The sequence below is a fragment of the Tauraco erythrolophus genome, chromosome 3, assembly GCF_009769465.1.
Source record: "Tauraco erythrolophus isolate bTauEry1 chromosome 3, bTauEry1.pri, whole genome shotgun sequence".
Classification (NCBI taxonomy): Eukaryota; Metazoa; Chordata; class Aves; order Musophagiformes; family Musophagidae; genus Tauraco; species Tauraco erythrolophus.
Genome location: NC_141467.1, coordinates 17,202,764 through 17,228,365, shown reverse-complemented (window position 1 = coordinate 17,228,365; position 25,602 = coordinate 17,202,764). Strand labels below are relative to the sequence as shown.

Genomic DNA, 25,602 nt, shown 5'->3' with positions numbered 1-25,602 from the left:
AGAAGGAAGAGCTGAGGTCTGGCAGAGTCCCGTTTGGGCCAGCTGTGTACATGGCATAGGTTGGCTCATGGCTCATGGCCCAGTGTCAACCACAGAGCTGTTTCATCACTCTCACTGTTGTCCTCAGAAGAGCCACAACCAGCCCTGCCATCCTGTTAAAATATAGCCATATCTTTAAAAACACAAACCACAACAGGTATAACACATTGTCACAAAGTTTATACCTTCCCTCTGAGCTATTTCATTTAAGTTTACTTCCAAAGTACCTGCCACCGCCTGGGTCGTGTGTCTCAGGTTCCTCACCCTGGCTTGCCTCCACTTTGTGCAGCAGAGGGAACAATGCCCGAAGGGAGCTGACTGTGAGGTGCTTCACAGCCCAGCTCCCAAACGCTTCTGCTCTTTGGCCTCCACAATGGCCCGTCTAATGTCTAAAGCCAGTTGTGAATAGACACCTCCAGATACCCATCTTTCAAGTTGACATCAGATGTGGATGGCTCTGTAAACATCTGGAAGAGCTGTGACTGGTTGCATTCCCTTTTGCCAGAGAATTGCTTACTTCATTTTACTTGAATATTTTGCATTCGAGCATTATAATTTTCCTGCATAAAAGGTGATCTGAATACGGTGTAATATAATCCATTACAGAATTGTAAATATTAATGATGTTTTTACCTACAGCAATGGCAATATTAACCATATTCTTAGGAAGAAAAATACATTCCTCCTCCAGGTTAGGCTAATTTCAATTAGAATTCAATGCAGCTTCTCAGAATTATCACCTGCTTTTACAGGCTCAGTGGGGTTTTCAGGCATAGAAAGGAGATTTGTCAGGTTCTTACTGGTAGCTTAATAAAACTGTGAATTAGTGAAAGCCACTGTAGTGACTAAATTTGAAAATGGTTGGAGATCAGCAGCCTCAGCTTTGACAGTACAGTGCATCCACTCAATGTCACGAGGGTGATCAGAACTCGGCAGTCTAATGGCAAACACAGAAATGCATTAAACCAGTTGGGACCAGAGGCAAACAAAAATAGTGAGTGCCTTGCAAACTATTTAGCTATGCTTGTGTTTGTAAAATACTCAAGACAGATGGAAAAAAAGGGTGTAATTCTATGCCTCTCCTAGAGGAAAAGAAACTGTTTCCTCTGCTGATATTTGTCATATGAGAGAAGATAAAAATACTGGGAAAAGTCTATGAAAAAAACCCAAGAAATCCTAGAAATATTTAATATATATGAATATTTTGGCTGTGTTTACAGATCTGCATTTACATACCTCTTGCACATTGACATTAGGATAAAAGACTGTTTACATGTCTTCTGGGAACTCTACTGTTAAAAAAACCTTAACACGCACAACACATACCATGCAGCCTCCAAGTTGATCTCAGATCTAGTTCTTAGTGCACAACTGAGTCTGCACAGAAGTTTGCAATAGCCATGTTGCAAAAGACAATTGATCTTCAGCTAAGATTGTCATTACAAACATTTCAGATGTTAAAAAGTCTTTAAAAGGCTTTGCTATGGGTTTTGACCTTGGGAACAAAATCCTAAACACTATTTGAATTTTGGAGAGTAGAGAAATCACTGAAAAACTGAAGATCAGCTTAATCAGAGATACTTCAAAATTTGTGATGAACAGCTTCACCACATATTTTTCTGAAATAATACTGAAAACTGTGAAATCATTTTGTTTTGGAACTTTCATGCTTTGGTTCCAAAATTAATAATTTTTTTAGGTCACCTTAATCTTCCAGGTCAGTGAACTAAGAAAAAAAAGTTGCTTGTACAGATATATTTGTACATCATAACTCTTTTTATTTTCATGGTACAAAAGGAAACATTAAAAGAAAAGTAAATAGTTTTTAAATAGATCTCTGACTGCCCAATAAGAATAGGTCCTGATGACTCTCCAGGGCATCAGCATACGTTTTGCAAAACATGAGATTTTTGAAACAAGAAAATACCATGTCAGAGCTTGGTCCTCAGATGAAAAATAGACAAGAAAGGAAAATATAATTTCTCCTCACGAGTTAAACATCTGCTTAAGGAAAGCGACCAGTGGCAAAACTGAATATATTGTACATTACCTAGGTGTGACATGCCCTTTCTTATTGTACAAATGTAAAAGAAAGGTGCAGTGAGCACCTTCTTAAAAAAACAAACAAACAAACAAAAATCCCAAGTGTATGAAAAAAACATCTTTAAAGGTCATTAGCCTTTCATATGGCCTGTGGACCAAAAAAAAGAACAACACTGAATGTTGTATGTCACCATAATGCACAATTTAAAATTGCATTGCACTAAAATACAGGTGACAAAATATCCTTTAAGGAAAAGAGCTTTGACAGCAAATGTCTGACATGCTTATATTATTTCTCTCTTATCTTAAATACTGCTAGCAGAATTTTCCTCAGTATTCTTAGTTTAATAAGCATGTAATTAGTATGGGTCATCTGTTATTCTACATATAGTATGGATATTTAGACAAGCAGTAGTTTAAAATTAAAAGCTGCATGCTTTAAATCTTTTAAAGAAGTACTTCAATATGCTTGAAATCAATGCAAGATTAAATGATACATTGCTTTGTGGAATTGGGGTATAAAATCTGTAGGAATGCTTGGGAATTTACAGAAATGCAAAACTAATTTATAAAGTTGAAAAATGCTCAGAACTGATGTGAACATCTATAACAATGAAAGTTCATGGGAATTCATTAGCCTAATGAAATCTATGGTCTTGGTAACTTTTCCAATTGTGCTTTCAGAATATACTGCTACATGCAGTACTCCTCTTGGTCTTACAACAGCTAATCTCACAAAATTCTCCAGATTGAAAGAATCCTATTCTTTCTACAAATATGATGAACTTTTTCAGAAAATGAGATTTTTTTTTTTGTTTCCCATAGGTAAACAGCAAAAAAAAAGTTTGTTTACTAATGTACACAGATAAAATCATATTTCTCATGTGGAATTGGACAAACAAAATATAAAACAGCAAACAAAATAAATCAAGAAAATTAATATGGGCCTGGGAGTTCTGGCTAGACTCCATTTCTCATATTGCAGTACTACTTCATTGTCAGAAGGGAGTCCCTAAATGAGAACAGGAGATTAGGGAGAAAAACAGCCAAGGAGAAGAATGAGGTTCTGAGTTGCCCAGATTCATAAATCTATCCAAGAGCTTGAGTTTATCTATTTCTGCATATGGGAATACAGATGCAGTTCTGTAACTCTGATATTGTTTTACCTTAAAACTGAAATCCTGTCAGATTCTGTTTTGAATTAAAAATTTGGAAATATTAGTTCATTACAGTAGACTTTCAGTAGATAATATTTTGTATTCTGCAAATTGGAATACAGTGTCAGACCCTTCATCTGCTAAGCTGTAAAAATACAGTGTGGCTCAAGTAGCTACGAAAAAGCGAAAAAAAATCAAAAAACTGGGAGTCTCTTTTTTTTTCCCCCAGATGTTAGAAAGCAAACATATACCCAGGTACCAAACAGTTAAGATTAAATATTGATACCAAAAGAAATAATTCAATATGGCATTTTATTTGTCTAGTTGGGATGAGACAGAATACAGTATAGATGAGCATATAGCACAGACTGGATTTTAAAGGCATGCCTGTGGTTTATCTTCCTGATGATAAAAATGAAGGTATTTCTAACAGTGAAAACAGTATTTGTTATTCTCTATCAGACAAACTTTATGACAGGGTTTAAGAGTTTGCTAACACAATGTATGAAGGGAAAAGAACAAGTGTGTGACCTGTGAAACTTATCCCAGTGTCGTGGTTTAGGCCGATCCGGCAACTAAACCCCACACAGCCGCTCCTTCTCCAGTAAAGTGGAGAGGAGAAAAATATAATAAAAGGACTGAGGGTCGAGACAAGAACAGAGGGAGCACCCACCAACCATGGTCCTGGGCAAAACAGACTCAGCTTTCTTAAAGCAAAACAATTTATTAACAGTTACTTAGAAGAATAAAGACAAGCAAAATCAGTTACTTAAAAGGATAAAAAGAAAACAAGACAAGGCCAGATCTTAAAAACAACACCTCTCCACCCCCCTTTCTTTTTCTTCCCGGCTCTACCTCCTCCCCTCAGCGGCGCAGGGGGACAGGGAATGGGGGAGTGTAGGTCAGTTCATTCCATGTTGTTACTGACGCTCCTTTCTCAAGGAGGAGTCCTTATACCAGTTTCCCTTGCTCCAGTGGATCCCCTACTCATGAGAAAAATCCATAGACTTCTCCAGTGTGAGTCCTACCCACAGGATGCAATCCTTACCCCATCGGATTGCTCCAATGCAGGCTTTACCAAAGTCTCGGATTCTTAGGGAGCTGTTGCCACTCACTCAGGCGTAGGTCATCACATAGACTTTAAATGCGTCTCCATACAGACTTTAAATGCATAAATGCGTGAATGTGTCTCTACCTGTGCCCATGATTCACAATAGTCCTTGGGCTCAGGCATCTCCTTTAAACAAAACACCTCCTCATCGATGGGGGTTGTCCCACAGACTCTAGATGTGTATCGTCCTCAGGCTCAGGCATCTCTTCTTCGATGTGGGTTTTCCACGGACTGCGAGTGGGTCTCTGCTCCCCCGAGGACCACCTTTGGCTGCAAGGGGGCCGCTTGCCGTCTTGCCACCGGTTGCAGGGAAAACTCAGCTCTGGCACACCTCATCCTGTTCCATCTCACTGACCTGGTGTTAATGTGGCCATTTCTCTCAGCTCTCAGTCCTCTCTGGGTGAACTTGGCCCGGTGGGCAGCCCGGGAGCAGGGCTCTCCCCGAGTTCCCCAAACGGCTCCACCGCCACCATCCTCATTGAGTGGCACCGGCCCGGCGCGGGCTGCCACCCAGCCGGGCATCGGCGAGCGGGGGCAGCACCCCCCTCTTTTCTCCTCACTCCTGGGCAAAGGCACACCTTTCCAGTTCCTTTGTCCAGATGTAAATAGGGCAATTCGCAGAGGCGCCGATTGGCTCAAGCCCCAAGGGGAATGTGAGTCCAATCTGGTGGGCAGCTCCTGCCACCAGAACCTCCCCCCCACGTCAAACCATGACAGCCAGTCACCAAGCAGGGCTGCCATGCTGCTGCATGTGCCATCTGCCTGTTACCACTTGAAAGAGATGAAATGTGCTGAAACAGATGTTTTCGCAATATCAGAAACATAGGGGCACATCAGCTCTAGGTTATGGCAACGGAAACACCCAAATTTGTGAATTTCTGCCTATTATCTGAGTTTTTAGAAGTTAATGTTGAAAAACATCCCTCGGAAGCCTACGTGATACTCTCCCTTCACATCTTCATGAGTGCAGTATCCCAGCCATTCTGTTATAGAAATTATACATAACCAAAACACCTCATTTCTTCAGATCTTTTCTCAGAGGACTTCTGAGCAGTTTCAGCAGGCGCTCTGCACTGAACCCTGCCTGCATGATGGCTTCAGGGTGTCTTTTTCTAGAACTTCCTTCCAGCTTCTTCCGCCCTGTCCTGAGTTCCTCCCATCACCCAGGGTGGCTCACCCTCCTCCCTTCTCTATCGCTCAAGCGCTGTCAAAAGTTACAGTGATCAAAGAGTAGCAGCAGAAGTTATTCCCTCTTCATGGAAAGTTGTCCCTGGGTAAAAAGACGAACAGGCCAGGTCAGCATTTCTACTTACGGCTCTTATTACATCGCTCCAAGGAACAAATATTTTGGATAAGCACTTCCTTGGAGCCATCTAAAATACGAATGAAAGCCTGGCTTCAAGACAAACCTTTAAGAACATAAGTATTCAGCAAACCACTTAGGCATACTGTTAATTTAAAGAACTCTTTTAAAAGTACTGAAGCCAATGAGATCAAATAATTATACACAAAAAAAAGCTAATTGGGATATATTATTGGAGTGACTGAAGGGTATATGGTAATATAGTAAGTAGCTTCATTCCCTTAATGCATGGTAATTCCTTCATCATGTTCTTCTGTTCCTTATCCATAGCCAAAAGTTTAGAAGTATAACTAGTAGCCAGAAAGCTCTGAGGAAAAATCTAAACTGTAACTCTGTAACTTTCCTTGCCTGCTCATTTTCCCAACTGTAAAATCTAAGCAGAAAACATTTATTTACCTTCCTGTGTTATCACTGCACTATGGACAGACAAATCTTTATCACAGCGTTTAAAATAATTTTTCTTTGAGACGAATTTCTCTTATTTGAAAATTCTGCGGTGTCACACCACTTAGTAAGTGAACACCTTGTAAACATCAGTGACTACAACGCAGCCTTCTCCTGATGTCAGTCAAGGTGTACATGACTATATTTATACACTCTCTAAATAATTCACTTGTTATCTGATTTTTAAAAAGAAATATATTGAAAAAATATTATTTCCTTAATTAAAATACCTGAACTTTGAAAAAAAAAAGAGTACAATCAGACACTGACGCTAAATTTAGTTGTTTTCAATATCTAAAGGAATAAGCTGCTGCTGCCTCAGTGTGCTCTTTCTCTCTCTAGTAAGGTCACAGCCTTCTTTTTTTAAATTTTAATTATAGGCTCTTGTAACTCATTCAAGGGCTTTTTTAATATCAATCTTATTGCAACGCATTATGTCCTTTAAACAAAACAGAAGAAAAAAAAGACCAGTACAACACACAAATTAATTGTGACCATCCATACATGCATAAATACAGATATTTCAATATTTGTATGACATAGCGATGATATAGAAAATTCTAGTTAATGCCTAACTCTATACTTCATGCTGTTGCAATAATTAAGGTAGAAACCACAATTCTTACCAAATAGGAGTTTGAATCATTATTAGAGTTATTCAGAGCCTGCTCTGGGATTTTAAGGCACATAGTAAACAAGGAGGTGATTGGTGACAGCCAACATGGCTTCACTAAGGGCAAATGCTGCCTGACTAATTTGGTGGCCTTCTATGATGAGGTTACAGCATTGATGGATAGGGGAAGAGCAACTGACATCATCTACCTGGACTTGTGCAAAGCATTTGATACTGTCCCACACGACAGTATCTTATCCTTGTCTCTAAACTGGAAAGACATGGTTTTGATGGATGGACCACTCGGTGGATAAGGAATTGGCTGGATGGTCGCACTCAAAGAGTTGTGGTCAACGGTTCAATGACCATGTGGAGGCCAGTGACGAGTGGTGTTCCTCAGGGGTTGGTACTGGGACCAGTGCTATTTAACATCTTTGTTGGAGACATGGACAGTGGGATTGAGTGCACCCTCAGCAAGTTTGCAGATGACACCAAGTTGTGTGGTGTTGTGGACACGCTGGAGGGAAGGGATGCCATCCAGAGGGACCTTGACAGGCTGGAGAGGTGGGCCTGTGAGAACCTCATGAAGCTCAACAAGGCCAAGTGCAAGGTCCTGAACATGGGTTGGGGCAATCCCAAGCACAAGTACAGGCTGGGGGGAGAATGGATTGAGAGCAGCCCTGAGGAAAAGGACTTGGGAGTGCTGGTGGATGAGAAGCTCAACATGAGCTGGCAATGTGTGCTAGCATCCCAGAAAGCCAACTGTATCCTGGGCTGTATCAAAAGAAGTGTGGCCAGTAGGTCGAGGGAAGTGATTCTGCCCCTCTACTCAGCTCTCGTGAGACCCCACCTGGAATACTGTGTTCAGCTCTGGAGTCCCCAACACAAGAAGGACATGGAGCTACTGGAACGAGTCCAGAGGAGGGCCACAAAGAAGATCAGAGGGCTGGAGCACCTCTGCTATGAAGACAGGCTGAGAGAGTTGGGGCTGTTCAGCCTGGAGAAGAGAAGGCTGCGGGGTGATCTTATTGCAGCTTTCCAGTACCTAAAGGGGGCCTACAGGAAAGCTGGAGAGGGACTTTTTACAAGGGTGTATAGTGATGGGACAAGGGAGAACGGATTTAAACTGAAAGACGGCAGATTTAGATTAGATATAAGAAAGAAATTCTTTACATTGAGGGTGGTGAGGTACTGGAACAGGTTGCCCAGAGAAGTTGTGGATGCCCTATCCCTGGAGGTGTTCAAGGCCAGGTTGGATGAGGCTTTGGGCACCCTGGTGTAGTGGAGGATTTCCCTGCCCATGGCAGAGGGGTTGGAACTAGATGATCTTTGAGGTCCTTTCCAACTCTAACCATTCTATGATTCTATGATTCTATTTTTTTCCTCTGATTGCATTTGCATTGCAAGCAAACCATATTTGATTGTTGTCCAGGCTCAAGTGCGGTTTCACCCTTCTCCAACTGCAGTCAGGATTCTGTTCTACAAATTCGCCTTTCTATGCCGGCCCCCTCCTGCCAACTTCTTTACGTTTATTCATAAATTCTAAAATCTGTGAGATAAGTAAGCCTTGATGTACATAAAATTCTGAACTTATGAAATATCGAAGCTAAAATTAAATGCCTCTAAATATGGTCTAGGTATCTTGCAACTTATTGCTTAGCTCCTAAAAAAAGGAATTTTACATTTCTTAGGAAAATATTTGCTGAACATTTGTTATGTCATTGTTTTACAGATGAATCCACGTCTGTTAAAATTCAAATCCAGACCTACGTATCAAGTATCTAAAATTTGAACATATTCAGTGTATTCAGGGACGAGTCCCTGAATATACTGCATATACAACTGAAATTTCTAAATAATTTACAATCGAAGATATTGCTTTTGCGCAAAGATCAAGAGTGGTAAGACCTGCAAAGCAAAATTTTATCCTAAGCCCAAATAAAATAAGACAAATTAAAGAAAAGTAAAAAAGTGTGCTATAAATTCATTAGCAGACAGCTGGATGTTCATTTTAATCCCTGAAATGAATCAGAGTTTTTTTAATAGCTGGAATTTGAATCATACCACTAGAATTCTATTTATAGTTGCTCAAACAATTTCATATTCAACCCTGTTTCAAAATTAAAATAAAATGAAATACTGGAACATGTTATTTTGTTGACTTTCTTTAACTTGATTATTTCCTAACTGGTTGCTCAGAGCAAAGCTACAGGAAACAAGTATATAATTCTTCCTGCAAAATGTCAAAAAGAAAAAAATAATAAATATGATCATAATAAAACCCCAGACCCTAAATGGCACTTCTTTAGATACATATATACCCACTTAACAGTAGGAGATTTTCCAACTATCACAACCCACTAGTCTTTCAGTGCCACATCAGTTGGAGGTTGGATACAGGTCACCATTTGCAGGATGGCAATGAGGCACTTTTCAGTCTCAGTCAGACAGCAAACAGCCACAAAACTATGAAGGTTTGTTAAAAAAACTATTAAGTGGATTTTAACAATCCACGCGCAGTCCTTCCCACATACGTAAAGACAGACAACATGGCTATCATCTTAGCTCACTAAACTAATCCTGCTCAGATTTTTTAATGAGTATTAAACTCTTATCCTGTTATTCACCTATGAGCTACTGTCTAGCTTTTTATTCCATATTTTTTCTATTCCTCATCTTATTTTTTTTTTCCTGAATCCTTCACAAACATATTAAAAAAGACATAGTATTTTTTAAGGTTTATTTCCCCCGGTTCCCTTGCACATACACTCTTGTTTGTGTTTTTTCAGCTCTGGTAACATATACACATTAAGAAACATGCTCTGCAACGAACATTCAATCTCAGTTTTCACCTCCTTCAAGACTACACCTATAAAACAGAGAAGTAACGTTATGCAGTGCTTCTATACACAACAACTACAGCACAGAAATACTGAGGACATGAATCATAAAAAGAGCCACTGTGAAATGCAATAAGCCCAGATGCAGGTTTTTTCTACCTGGTGTTGTTTAGATGACTAACAATGAGATCCATACAAGTGAGCTTATTAGTGAAACAGCGCTGTAGCTTGTAAGAAACAATGAGAAAAGTTGCATCCTAGATATGTTCTTTCTCAGAAATTATTCACTGGACAAAATCAATTCTGAACCCTTTTCTGTGTTAACAGCTTAAACCAACCTTATTCTGACAAAATGTAGGAGATGATGGTCCCTCCTGAATGCCCAGTGGATGCATGAGAGAGAGATTATTTGAAGTCGTTCTTCTGTTATATGGTGGTTGAATGCTTATCTCCTCTTAAGTGAACGCTCACATCATCACTCTCTTGAAGAAAGAGGAAGATGATCTTTTTTTTATAGTATCATTTAATTTTCTTCAGGCCAAAAAAGGGAGAAGGGAGAAAGACTAAGAAAGGCTTTCTGGTCTGGTGGTTAAAATATGAGGAGGGGTTTTAAAAAAAAGGAAAGAATTAAAGCTGCATCTGCAGCATCTTATGTGAGTTTTCTACCTGCCTCACTGAAAAATCAAATCCATGTAACCTCTCCTCCAGTCACATTTTGCATGGAATGTAACTCTGAACTCTGCAAATGTCATTGACTGGCTTCCGAAAAAGAATTAAGCATATCTACTTTATGATATCTGACAGTGCTTGGCATTAATTGGCATCTAGCTGCTCAGCAGTGTAAAGTACAGGTGGTTCTGTGTGCAAGCAGATCGGGAACAGGCATAGGTGGCATTTTAGGAATCCATGAAACAATTTTATAGATTTTTTTTTTTTTTTTTTTAGGTTCAGGCATGTACTTAGATACTTTATTTGGAATTAGACAAATAAATCCATGTGCACATCTAACCCCAAATGGCATACCTCAAATCACCTACTGTAGTAGTACTGAATTTGATCTTTGAAGTCTGATCTATTTGGGCTCCGGAGATATTGCTCAGAATACCTGGCCAAATTTCCAGAACATTTAGGTTTGTATTTATAATTTATGCCAGCAAAATTTAGGTACCTATACATTAGAGATGCTCAGCACTACTTGAGGAACTTGGTGATACAGCTCAAGCTATTAAAAGCTATTTGGGAGTCTAAAGACTGACTAGGGTTTTCAAAACCATTTATGTGCCCTGCACTTAGTGATATCAAGAGAAAAAACAAACCCACAAGATGCCTATAAAACTCTTTTAGTGCCAAGTTACCTTTAAAAATCTGGCCTGAGAATGTGCTGATGAAAAACATTCACTAATGAGATCCTACTAACAAGTCTAAAACCTTTACTGATGGTGAGAGCAGTACCAACATGATGCACACTGTGTTCATGAGTAAGTCAACACTCAAATCGTAAAACACATTTGAAACGTGGGCAGGGAGGCTCAAATGGGCTTTAAGGTAGGCAGTCTGGGTAACAATAGCACTGGAAATGAACCATTAGGACATCCCTGCAAGGTAGCTGGTGAGTTAGTATCCCAAAATCCCTTGTACTACTGTGCCATAAAACCTACCCCGTCATCACTGTTACCGTCCCCTTGTGCTACCCAAAGCAAATTGATAAAGGTGGCTAAAATATAAAGCATCCAGATTGCAACATAGGCATTACTGAACTGCCACAACTTCAGCTCTACAGTAAATCAGTAGGATGTGCTGGTGCAGTTCTTATCCCGTATCTTTCCTCTAAATCAGCAGTTCAGAGATCTCTTATTGCTGTGCAGTGGCCCAAAGAAAGGATTCTTTCTTTACAACTTGCCAGTTCAATTACCAGCTTCATATGGATTTTGGAATTTAAGGACCTGATGTCTTGCTGCCATCTTTTGATCCAGGCAGAGTCTGACATACTGGCATCTTTCATGTCATTCACGAAAGATTTTCTTCAGAAGGAAAGGCTAGAATTTGATTTTATTTATTTGTTACCCCAAAAAGCTGGTATAGGAACTAATTATCCTTTATTTTAAGTTGGAGTAATTCCTAGTACACCAGTGCTTGAATCTGGGTTGTGGCAAATAAAAGCAGCAACTTACATATGTTCAGCCACTGCCTCCCCTCCACAAACGTTAACAGTTCCCCTCCTTATTCCTCCACCAGTATTGCAAATAAAACTATCAAACACAGTTCTTTAACATATCATAGCAAAGCGTTTTTTTTTTTTCTATTCAACCAGAGGAAGAATTTTGACATCACCCCGCCACCCTGTCCCCCCCACCCTGCTGTGTTAGCAACTGGATGATCTCTTGAAGGCACATAGGATCATCTGGTGTTTGAACAGTGAGGTGCTACGTCTCACTGGATTGTGCTCAGTGATTAATATTGGTTTAGGATTTAAAATCTGTGAACAGAGAATTCATTCAGAATCACAGGCAATCACCATGAAAGAATGCCAGGATTATCAAACATCTGCTGAAAACTGTCTGACAGGGTTTGGTTTGTGTTCAGGCATGAGGCGATATAGAGTGAAAGCAGTAAAAAAAAGTGGATGAATTTGGAGCCACTGAACCAGAGAAGTTGCAAGTGGGGTTGATAATTTGAGCATCTGTGCCTATATCATCTCTTGCAAGACAATAAATTGCAGGTTTGAGCACTTGACCCTGGCCTTCAGGCATCTTTCTCACCTAAATTATCTCAAGATTGTTGAAAATATTGATTACTATTGCCTTGTTGTTAAAAGGACAGCAGAAATAAAGGGGGCTCAGAGGCAAGCAGTGAAAGTGATTGAGACATGACAAGTTTTCCACATAGAACTTCAAATATTTCATCTATTTAATTTAGAAATGACACAAATAAACAGATCATGATAGAGATGTATACAGTAGTTAGGACTATACCAAAGTGAAATTATCTGTTCCTATTAATCTTTTATCTTTCAGACTGAAAGTCGAAAAATATTAAAAATAGGAAAAGAAATGCTTTGCAGAATGACATGATCAATTTAGAGACTGGACAGTCACTAGACCTAACAAAATGAGGATTAGAGAAGTATTTGACATTCTTGTGAACTCTAACAATAATCTTTTTAACAGAGTTAAAAAAATAAACAAGTAAGATGTACTTGGATAAAACCTACCCCCAGATAGTCTGTGATATGATAATCTACCTAAATGTGTGTTTAACTTTTTCTTAGCCTCTACTTCTGTCCATTTACAGAGACAGGAGGTTAGATAGGCTTCTAAGGTGATGTTCCTACAATATTGGAAACTTAGCTATGTAATTATCTTATGTTTCAAATGTTAGGATACTCCTTTAGATCAGAACAAATGTTAATATCGATGCTTGCAGCACTAATGGCAAGAAACACAGATAGAAAATGAAGGATGTGATTGAGGAGACACTCTTCAGCTGTAGATATTCTGACCTGGTTATTACTGAACTGACTGTTGGGATTCATATTATCTCTTACCAGCTAGAATCTGTGTCCCCAAAACATCATGCCAACATCAGTTGCATGACTAGCAGTCCACCAATTATTTCTAGTGGAATTCATCAGTTGCAAATAGTTGTGTACCAAGATGCAAATGGTTAGTTGAAATTACACCTCTGAGGGTAGATCTGCAGCATTCTCCATTGATGACTGCTGCAGATTGGTGTGTCAAGCAGTCCTTGCTGGAGCATCCATGGCAGGGGGGTTGGAACTAGATGATCTTTGAGGTCCCTTCCAACTCTAACCATTCTATGATTCTATGATTCTTGCCTGCTTCAGGCTGTTTCCAGGCTCCTTCAAGACTGTTCCATAGTCTCACTCATACCTTGAGTGTCATTTATTCATGAATTAATATCCTTTAAGCTTCTTATGAAAATAAAAGGATGGTCTTGAGATCTGTTAACAGAAACCATAACAGTCTCTTCAGGAGCGTCAGTCTGAATCAATTCCAAGGCAGTACTAAAGGTGTTACATTTCTCTCCAGTTGCTCCTGAAATCTGTATAGTTTGTAAAGCTTTTCCTCTTCCTCTGCTCTCATTCTTTGCTTTCACACCTGCCTGAAATGAACACTCGTCTCCATTTCCAGTCTTGCCTCTCTAACCCTCACTGATTTCACTTTTACTGTTGTCTTCTGCACAAAAGGTCACTAGACTTTACTGGCAAGTGAGGGTGTCTGGACAATGGAACACTGGGAAATTTCTGATAGTTTTGGCCTTTCACTTCATCCTGCTTCACTCCAGAAAAAAATTATTTGCGTACTCCAGAAACCAACATTGTGCTGAGTTTTTAGCAAAAAGGACACTTTGTTCATTTCCATTGGTCTTCTTCCTACTTAGTTATGACCTGTTTAGCTTGCAGGCTGACTAGCTTGCCTGGAAAGTATGGCAACCTGCCTTGTCATCAACTGTGAAGCAGAGAAATCAGGAAACAGACAAACCTGCCAGGTTCCCAGCTCCAGAGAAGACTGCCTGGCCTATGGGTTCCCAGCCAGTCAGTGCTTGGCTTGTCATGTTGATATAAAGAATGCTCTCTACTAATTTGGGAACCACCTGTTTAGTTTGCCAGTCACCAGCTAACCTGGGGGATGACTCACCAGGCAGCCATCTGTTTTTTCATAAAAAGTTTTGACAGAATTACATGTTCATCTCTTTCAGTTCTACAAAAACTTACCAAAAATGGCTCTTGTGGAAAGATGTCAGCCAGCACTGGCAGGACCCTTGATGATCAAAAGCTGGAGGGAAGTGAGACCCATGTTCACGTAAGATCTTTAATGGTTCCTTAGTTAAGAAAAACCTACAGTGTATGGGATAGCCATGGGGCTGTATTGCCCATCTACACTGTTCACACTACAAATAAGGAGAAATATTAAGTAACCAGCATTCATTAAATCCAAGGTCGACAGACAGATATACTTACTAATTGGCTGACATGCCTTTTAAAGATACTCTAGTATGTGCTCTTCCTCATCCTGCAGAAATTTTTAGACCTCTTTTTTATGTAGATTTTTTTCCTAAGGTATTATTTTTATCTGCAGTGTCTTTACTGTAGACTTCAAGCCTTATGACTGTAGACTTTAAGCCTTATGGGATTCTCTAAAAAGAGAGTAATTTGTCCTTAACAGAATATTTGTGATCAGTGATTTTTTTCTCTTAGCTCTTGTTAAGCCAGATTCTCAACAACACTTTTCTTATCACTCCGGGCCTTCCCAGGATTACATCTAATTTGCCCCATAGAGTTATTTCTGCACACAGAATTAAAGCCCTTAATCATATTTGGTTTACTGACTCCCATTTGCTTAGCAATCTTGAGACTATTTTGCCTTCTGTTTTGTCCTCCTCTAGGGCTGATGATGACTTGATCGATTCACGCAATTCACCAGTGACCGATGTCTCAGACCAGTTATCTTAGTACAAAATATCACTCGTTTGCTTTTATTATTTTGGTTTACTGCAGATTTATACACAAAAATGGGGGAGAAGAATTCTAGATATGCACACACTGTCCATGCAAAATACCCATAAAAATCCATTTTAATTTTGGCCTGTTCTCACTACCTGCATTGTCTTTATGAGAAGACAACTAGGACATGATTACTTGTCATAAATGAAGAGCTGCCTTGTGCCAGTGAAACCTTGCAGTTGTTTCTTCTGTGAAAAATTATAAATAGAACTGAGTTTATAAGAAAAAAATAGTTCAGTAGCTGAAAAGCAACTTTAAAGAAAAATGATGTTCATAGCCGAGCAGGCAGTAGCTTGAAAAGCTGCTTTTATAAAACATATTTAATGTTTATAGTCATTCAGCGGCTGAGAACAGTAATACTTTTAAAATACGTTTAATGTTTAAAACCACTTGGTGGCCAAAAGAACAGCTCTTGCTGAAAAGATATTTAATGTTCAGAGTCATTTTGTGGTAAGGAAAAGCAACTTCTTGTTAATTTTTAACATTTATAGCTGATCAGTGGCTACTAAAACAACTATCAATACAACATGTTTTATGTTTAGAGATGCTATGTGCCTGTATAAAAACAATTCCTACATCTCTCCATACTACTCTAAAACATGCCAATACCCTTCTCTCAGCAATAGTAGCAATGACAGAAAACCTACATAATCCCGACAGCTCTAATGCAATATATCTTGAACCTGAAGATGATTATGCAAACCACAATATAGTACCAATAATTACAAAACTCCTTTTTATATACTAATAAAATTAATACTCAACACCATTGAAAGGACCAACATATACATTCAGAGCAAAACCAAATAGCTTAATTTTAATAAACTATTGGTTGGTTAAGCTAACAGAGGGGTCTGCATCAGGAGACTTGGGTGTGATGAAATAGAAAATGTTATTTGATTTACACTACTGAGCTGCAGTAAAGTCAGCATGCGGATAGAAACATAAGGGCTCTATCTGCTGTGACATGAGTTTTTTACTTTGCCCACTTCCAGTTAAACACAATAAAGTAGGCTTGGATATACATGAAGTAAGACTCAAATGCTTTGCAGGAATTCAGCACTAATATTGACATTTTGTGAAACCAGCTAGCAGAAAATGTTTATCCAGCATCTCACTTTTTTAACAGTAAAAGCTTCTCAGACACTTTGCTGTGTGCATGTTTGCAGGGTCCTGTCTGTCACAGCCTTCGTTTTACATACATTCTCCCAGCCAAAAGTGTTTTCCAAATTTCCTTGTTTTGCTGACAATTTCCAACAGCCAGGGTGTATGAAACGAAACTCAGTGAGTATGAGAATAGCCACAATCCTTAAATCAAGCAAAGCTTGATTCTCTGCATTGTTTTCTTCTTCCCTTTTGATTTAAAAGGGTCTTGTCTGTAAGATTTTTCACAGTAGCTGAAGCTGCCTGGGTTGCCAAGTGATCTATCATAATGTCAAGAAACACTTTTGTTTCAAAAGCTTTTATTGCCTACTTGTAATTTTCTCTCAACATCTCAGTGTTGGGGTTTTTTCGGTTTGCATTTTTGTGCAATGCCCTTTACACATGGGAAAAAAAAATCTTTGACAACAGGCTAAGCAGCCATAACATGCCTTTCTTTCTGCTCCTGCCTTAAAATTCATCTTTCTGTAGAGTGGCTTAGTCTGACGATCAGTGCAGTAGCTGTTTCTTTTCACAATTGAAAAAATGAATCAAAAAGACAAGATCTGTAATTAACAAAGTAGTTCTAAGTGAGACACTACTGAAACGTCAACTATGATGGCTAAATTGCCATCTGACATAGCCTCAGGATGCAGAACTGAAAGACAATGATAGGACATGATTTTTTCTGAAAAGTGATCTGTATGACCTCGGGCACAAGGTCTGACCCAGAAGACGGATGAATTTGTACACTCTGTAATAAAGTGCCAAATTAGAGGATGTGTGGCTATCACCCTACAAGGGGGCAGTCAGTATAGTTTTTTGAAGGGAAGCCACTCTTCACAAAACCTGTTAAAACTATTGGGTGAATCAGTGAGTGTGTAGCTCTGGATTACTTGCATAGATAAATAGTATCTAAATTTCAAAAAATATTTCAGCAAGGTTCCTAAGCAAAGGCTTTTTTTTTTTTAAAAAAAAAGATAGATTATGAGAGAACAGCCTTTTCCAAGATAATATCCAAATAAAAATAGAAATCAAATGGTAGGAATAAATATACAGTCTTTAGATGACAGGGGTGTTGCCACTGGTATCTCACTTGGATCTGAACTCATAGGTTGCCAGCAAAAGAGAATATATAAGCAGGTGACAGCTTGACAAAATGAAAGCTTGACTGCAAAGTGTTACTGGGAAATCTTCATGAAACAAGTAACTAGGGACAGGGAATTTCACACTGTGAAATACAAAGTAAGAGGCATGGGAGAAAATACCTTATCAGTACTTTCACAGAGGTGGGTTGTAGCTTGGTTACCTATTAACTCTTAATCTTGGGATTACTGTGGAAAATCCTCCAAAGTTTTTATCTCAATCATCAACAGTGGACAAAAAAGGGAAAAAATGGTTGATGACAATCAATAGATAAGGAAAAGAGAATAAACAAGAAAATAAACAAGAATATTCAAGGTATTTGTATGTTGAATATGACATCCAGTTCCTATGATTGCCTCTAAGGACTCGATAGCACCAGAAGAAAGCACGGAGACCAGGGTGGAGATAGAGAGGCTGCAGACAGAGGCTGGTGGATTATACTACCAGTTATCTCTCCATGAGTGTGTGTGATACCATTCAAAAATTCCTCTGGCCTCTCCAAATTCCCAAAGTAATATCTTCCACAACAGCCTGGTTACGTTTTTGGAAGTTCTTAAAAATATATCACTGGAATCTAGGAATTTATATCAAGGGAAGGATCACTCAGTATTTGCTCCAATGCTTTATAGTCTTTCCCTCTCCAGTCTCTGCTCAGTGTAAGCTTCAGGCTAAACTCAGACACATGGTACTAAGCTAAGCCCAACCAGAGTTTGGGCTTCTACTCACCAGTTTGTCAAGTTATTTTTCTACGCATGGTAATCCTTTCACATGAAACTACATAGATGGATATATTAAGTATATGTTCCATTTGTGAATGTATATATATGTCTTTGTCAATGTTTAAGCATAAGCCAGTGCTTAAATATAAGCCAATTAAGTATTCACTTTTGACAAAAAACTACCAGAAAATTTATAGAGACTATTTTTAGGCTATCAGTACCAGGGGAGGCGAATCCATAACATGCTTCAGTTCAATGCCTTGCAGCACAGAGGACACCCAGTAAAAATAACATGATACGAACTTTCTAGTATCATTGAACATTTTAGTGTTACAACATAATGTTACAATCGAGACAGTTTCAAATAGAATATTGAAGCCTAATCAGTAATACAGCTATTTAATGTGAACACATTCCATTAGTTGTTAATTAATAACTAAAATGGCAGAATAATTTCCATAGTGATCTGGAGTTTGTAGAGCCCCCCTAAGCAATAAAGAGTTAATCTAGTGGAAAGGTATGAAATGAGATTTCCTAGGAAAGAACATATGGAATCTATATGTTATGGAATTGATGGGTTTAGTACAGTCCTAGCTGGTCTGTATATAAACGTAGAGGAATAATGGAAAGACCTTGGAAAACAATTAGGAGACTGACAGTAGAAATTATAAATTTGTCACATATGATACATATGATCAATTAAAATCAGCATAATCAGTGAAAGAAATGCATGAGAAATGCAGATGTATTCCTGTGCACATTTCTATGTATAAATACAGAAATATACTAAGATCTTTCCTTAAATGTGTGTTTAAAACTGGTATGCCCCTACTCTCAGTCATCTGGACTGATAGCTTTAATAAGAGGATAACCTTGGTTTAAACTCACCATATATTTGCATGCTTACGTGAGCTGTACTGCAAAAGAAGCTGGCACAGCTTCCAGAAGCGACAGCACAGTTGATTAAACTATACTTAAGGGCAACATATTTTGCTAATACTAACTTACAAATGGGGAAATCACAGCTCCATTTTCAGTCTTCATACATAAATTTCCATTTCTGGTTTGTTCTATGTTTTGAAACTCTTATTAAATCAAGACAATATTTTCAAATAAAGATATTGATAAAACCAATACAATATCAGAAAAAATGTATTAGGAGTCCAGTCTTTAAGCTTTTATAAGTCTCTTATCAAGCATAGGATAACAGCACAGCAATCTCTGTTCTTAACATACTAGTTCTGCGTTGTAATCTGATTCCATCTGCTGAGTTTCTCTGTAGGGGATTTCACATCATTGCCCTTTCCAAAATAAAATTTTCGCCATAAAATGTTTTGCACCTTATTTATTATGTGAGCAATACACTGTCAATTTTGGAGGTACCAGTATGCTTCGGCAACAATACAGAAGCTATGCACACTTAGAAAGTATCAGAATTAATGGAAGTCATAGATGGGTACAGTAGCCTGCATGTTACATCAGTCGGTAACCAAGGGGCTTTTCAAGAGATCTTTTTTTTTCATATCTCTGATTGATTGCCCTCTCTATCATACATGAGCAGATTACAGTGCATGTACGGAAGGAGCAAGGCTATCTGACCATTCAAGCCTTTGCCATAAAACAGGGAGGTTTCCTCACTTGTCGTGGGCTTAAATTAGAGTTTTACAACACACTGAACATCCTGCTAACATTTTTTTCTTAGTAAAAAGCATATGAAGGAATTTGGGTCCAAATAAGGAATGCATCACTAAGTATAAATGGCAATCCTAAAATTATCTCTTCTTCAGAAAGAGCTAAAAGATATGCATTATCATATTTTAAGGAGTGGTATTGCTTAGAGGGAAAAGGAAACAAATCCCAGTGTACAGAAACCATAGAAGAAACTTTAATATAACCTCAAAGTGAGTTTGAAGGTAAAAAATTCATTTCCACCTAAAACATGCATGGAAAATAACAACAACAAAGTTTTTAGAAAATCTATCATAAAAAGCTTGCATATGACAGATATGTCTAAATCATATCTATGTGCAGAAAACCAGATATTGAAGATCCTACAAATTTCAATCTTTTAGTACCCTTTCCAGTAAAAAATCATCAAGGTCCAAGATAAAGTTGATAGGCAATTTTATTATAAGTCTGTGACTATAACTCTGAATCCAGGAGTGAATGTTACAGCATTTTTTTCAGCCACTAAAGCTTCAGTGACAACAATTGTCAGTTGTAAGGTCAGAGATCTTACAAAACTGAGAACAGTGCAGCCACGAAAATTTCTAAAATCTATGTAAGGGGTCTGAAGGATACTTTTGATCCCAAGACTTCCCAGCCTCACACAATCCTCTCTTAGGGTTGTAGACTGTGCTACCTCAAGGATGTTTTAGACAATTCACTTAATTTCACTGTTCAAACGGAATATATACCGTGTATTTACATTAAGTCTTGAGGATTTTATTAGCTACTTCTCTACTCCTCTGTTGCCTTCTCAACATGAACTCTGGCATCCATATTTTGCTCCTTATTACTAATAACCCAAGGTTAAACTATTAAACTGAGTAAAGCTTTGCATGTGAGTGTCATGCAATAAAAGACAGCATGTCACTCATCACAAAATTTTGTCAGGGTCATAGAAACGACTAGTAAGGCAGAAAAAAAGTCATGTTGTGGTGCATTTCCCACAAAGCAAACAGTGTGCATGAATGCAGTTCATAATAAATACTGTTGCAAAAATAGAGTAAGTGAAGTTTAGGACATTTGGGAATTGAAAACTGGCAACTAGAAAATGAAAGTGTAAAAAAAATAAGAGGAAGAGTTTATCAGAGTTTTTGCCTAAGCCAAGACAACCATATGCTGCATCAGCTAAAAAATCAAAGTGTTTTTCAATGTCAGCCTCAGGCAGTGGTAGGTCTAGGCATCTCTATAGGTGCAACTAAATGGTACTGATGATAGGGAGCAGAAGCTTTAGATCCTCTGTGAAATCCATACTTGCATAAGGTTGCGAAAACATGGATAAGAGAGAGCAAGAGAGTGAAGAGATCTGTATTGGAGAAGGCACAATCTACTGGCACATCACAGGCTACAGAATGTAATTCTGGATATTTTTACTGCAAGAGAGACCAAAAGCAAAAATTGTTATCTGCTTTAGTAACCACTAATTGGAGTTTAGACCTCCATTTAGGACACTATTTCTTTGCCTTCTCTTTTCTGATCAATTTTAATTCATCTTTTATTTTTCTTACAGAAGGAAATAAAAATTGTTATGAATAAATCTTCTAGAGGTAGTGAATGTGACCAAATAAAGTGAAGATCAAGAGGACGCATTTTTGCCATGGCATCTACTGCTGTTTTCCAAAGGAGAATAAATTGAAAAGCTTTTCTTTTAACACAACGTATGCATGACACAGCATACTCAATTGCATCTCATTTAGTCATACAACTCCCAGTCGATGTAAAAGCCACAATGCATGGCACACCTTGAAGACAGTTTCCCATGAAATAAAACCACTCTTAGCATTTTGTCTGCTACTGCACACACATATTTACGAAAATAAGAAAGGAAGATGGAGTGAGAGCAGCAGAGTGAGAGAATGAATGCATGCACTGCAGTCCACCGTGTAAATAGCATTATTCATTATTTTGCTCATTCCTCTCTGATCGAGTCTTAAAAACAATCTAACAACTAACCATACATTCACTGGTGAGAAAATTTTATTCTGAACTTACCACAGAAATAGATTTAAAAATATAACAAATGTTTTCCATCTATAAATAATGTAACTGTAAGTAATGTTACTAAGCATCTCTATAGGGGCAACAACAATAGTGCACCTATAGAGTGAACCTACAGATGCACCTCTGTGGGTGACTATAGTGAACTAATCTCTACACATGTATGAGATCAACGTGATCATATTTACATGTCTACTCATATTATATTTTATCAAATTCTACCACTCTTTATCACACAATTTAAAATACTACCTCATTAATTCCATATAGTAACTTGTGTAGACAGCTGGTTGCCTCCTGGATTGTCTTTTAAACCATCACTATCTGAGCTGCATGACTGAAAGGGCAACAAGATCCTTCTGCACATTTCAGAGTCAGAAAACTTACAAAACTCTTAGAAACTATAGGGAGTATTAAATGAATAGCACTGGCTTGTGAAGTACTGGGAGAAGACAGCTTAAGAGAGAAAATGAAACTAGCACTGGGAAGCTAAAGGCCTCCCAGCCCAGAATGAATTAATTTCTGGTGCCCACAGGGAAGACCGAAGTGCCATCTGGCAGCAGGACACAAGCAGTGTGCTTATGTTGCAAACACACTCCTTAAGACCACTACAGAATCAGCCATCAGGCAGAGACCCAAAAGGCCCATTGAGTCTATCCTCCTGCTCCAAAGAAGGATCAATGCTCTTTAGGTTTTTCCCGGCAAACGTGTACAGTGGTGTGAAAATTCTTCAAACAAAAACCTATTACAGTGCATCAGTATCTTTACTACAGTCCACCTTTCTTTGGAGAGGAAATTCTTTTCTCCTCTGTACACTAGCTTTTGAAAACTTACCATGTTTCCGGTCAGTCTTCTCTTTTTTGTTTGGTTTTTTTTTTTTTTTTTCTTAAGAAGCCAATGCACTCAGTATTTTCTTGGACATGAGGGTTTTTGAGACCTTGAGCCAGTCTTACTGAGCCTTTCTGACTCCGGTGCTTGCATTGTGGAGGGACAGGTGAGGGCAATTGTTACTTTCAGCACCCACAGCGTAGCAGGACTCGGATAAAGAATTGTCCTCTAATTCATAACTAAGGAGATCATGCAAGTGCTGTAGGAGTTTAACAGCCACAAAGACAAGAACAGTAAATGGCAAGATGCTGTTGTACCATTTAATTCTGTACAACAAACAGTCAACGTTAACTAGGAAGAGAGGGGAATGCACTTCATCATGTGAAACAACAGGTTTGGGAGTACACAGAACCCCTGGACCTTAGCACACCTGCCTTGAATATTTTTTTTTTTTTTCTCCTCCTGTCCTCAGACTTGAAGTCATAAGCATTCATTATACAGGAGAATGAGTTTCTAAATAAGCAAATAAAGCAAAACCAAAACTGCAATCTATGTATTTCTAAGCACAGAGTGAGACATTTCTGATCATAAGTTTTAGAAGTTATATTTTCATTTCAACCTTCTCTTTCTTTCCTCAGCAGGAAATGCACATTGAGACAATTAAGTAATACACAATTAGTTATCAAGTGTTTAAAGCTTCTTACTCACCCACTGGAGACATTTCGGGGACGCTGGCAACATAAGGCCCATCCAGGAACTTTGGCTCATTATCATTAATGTCCTGCACTTTGATGATGAACTCTGATTCAGGCTCTAGTGGTTTCTTGGTGTCAACATCCACAGCCTGAGCCCGGAGCGTGTAAAAAGGCTTTTCTTCTCGATCTAGGCTCCTTATGGCATGAATGTCTCCTGTGGTCTCATCAATAGTAAAAACCGTGCCGGCACCATCTCCTGAAAGGGTGTATTTAACAGTGCCAACTCCCTTGTCCAAGTCAGAATGAAGCTTGAGAACACAAAACCAAACCAAAACAAAACAAAAAACAAGAAAATAACATTAATGGCTTTTTTCCTAGGCTGGAAGGCAATTATTATTTTAAGTTTTTTCTCTTATGTAATAAAAGGTGTTAGAGGAAGCAATTTCATAATTCCTTAACTGCCTTTAAGTGCATGGAAAAAACATGAGTAGCATGTTATCTATTATTTTTAACTCTATCTAGTACCCGGCATAGAGAGCATTTCAAAATTCTACCTGCTTTCTCCCATGACTGATGCCGTTCACTATTAAAACTGCAACGAAGCAGGGCTTCTGATTTGTTATAAAGTGAAATTAAAGTCAAGGATGGAAAAACATCAATAATCACATCAAACAAACATGAGATGACATGAGAGAGTGTCAAAAGCTTTCACAGGCACTTGGCTTTTAGAGACATCGAAGGGAACTATCTGAGCTTCATTTCAAACACAAGAGCTTGATGGAATCCTAAACTCAAACACAAAGTCAAACTTGATTTAAAAAAGACAATATACACCTCTTAATTACAGTAAATGCTAAACAAAACTAAAAATACAACCTCTTTTACACAAATATTTGAGAATTTCTTTCTATCCTTTCTGAGATAATCACATTGCAGACAGTGTGAAGCTAGGAGTTCTCTTGCTCACTGGAAGAATACAGAACTCAATTATTTCTGCCTAAAAAGACAAATACACAAATTATCCAGCGCTGTTAGTATGCTAAATCTCTACTTCCAATTGTGAAAAATACTTGAATACACGTTCTTGGATGTTTTTGTCAATTTGGTTAGTGTACTACTATACTGAGGCTTTAAACACTATTTCAAATGCAAGAATCTTTGAAATTAAAATATAGTATAAAGAACAATTTTCTCAGATGCTTTATCTGTTTCATGCTCATCCTTTAAATACATCTAAAAGTTTTGAATAGACATTCAAGGTTACATCACTGATGCTGAAGTATCTTTAAAAATATTCACCAGCTTGTCCCATCTAATAAGGACTAAAAAGATCTGCTATAATGGACACAAGTTAGAATGGAGTTTTCAAGAGTGAATTCCCTTAAGCAGTATAGCATAGCGATTATGGATATAGGCTTTATTTACATGATGTACTGCCCAAGGTGAAACACAATAGAGCAAACATGGGACATGAAAGGAGATTATGTAGAAAATGAATTACTGAGAAACTAAATGGTTTTGGTAATGGGGCAAGAAGCTAAGCTACAGAGAAAGAGGTAAAGGCAATTATTAACATTTATAGCTATTGCCTTGAAATTGAAAATAGGTCCTTGTGACTGTGGAAGAGGTCATGGTTTGTGGGACAGAGCGAACAAGAAGATAGTCTCTTCTTTGTCTACTTTTTCATCTCATCATTGCTGCTTAGTGAATATACTAGATTCTGATCTTTCATCTAGCTGCCCCCTGCATATGATTTAAAATTAAAGTAAAGCAAAGCTTTTTGCTTCTTGAGTACTGGTTTACTGTGGAAAGATTCAAAGGAAGTTAATTCTTTTCCTCCTGGGGTGTTAAAGATTTCCTTTCTTGCAAAATGAAAAGATAATACAGCTTAAGATAATTAATGTCTATTTCTTCCTCATCATTTTCATATAAGTGGCTCACAAGTTTCCTGCTGTTCCATTATACCTTGCTCAGTCAAAACTTAGTATTTTCCTTCCATTATCATATGGAGGCTTACAGGCACACATGGAGTGAAAAAAAAAATAAAAAAATCAAAATGATGATGAGAAAGCTCAAAGAAAAAATGTTAGAATTTTATAGAGGGAACCACACCATTTTCTTAATTGTGTCCCTATATTAAAGAAAATATGTCTGGGCTTTACTGTGAAGTCTACCTTTTTCCGTATTCCTGGAAGTAAGAATATCACAGAGCAAAAG

General features: G+C 38.2%; 1 protein-coding gene across 3 annotated transcripts in view; it reads right to left on the bottom strand.

Moving 5' to 3' along the window:
- Positions 1 to 25,602, bottom strand: part of CDH12 (cadherin 12) — a 172,857-nt gene that overhangs the window by 108,760 nt on the left and 38,495 nt on the right. For all 3 annotated transcript variants that reach the window (XM_086609021.1, XM_086609022.1, XM_086609023.1), the window contains exon 3: positions 23,399 to 23,693. In XM_086609021.1, the coding sequence (XP_086465147.1) occupies positions 23,399 to 23,693 (295 nt within the window). The remainder of the gene's footprint in view (positions 1 to 23,398; positions 23,694 to 25,602) is intronic.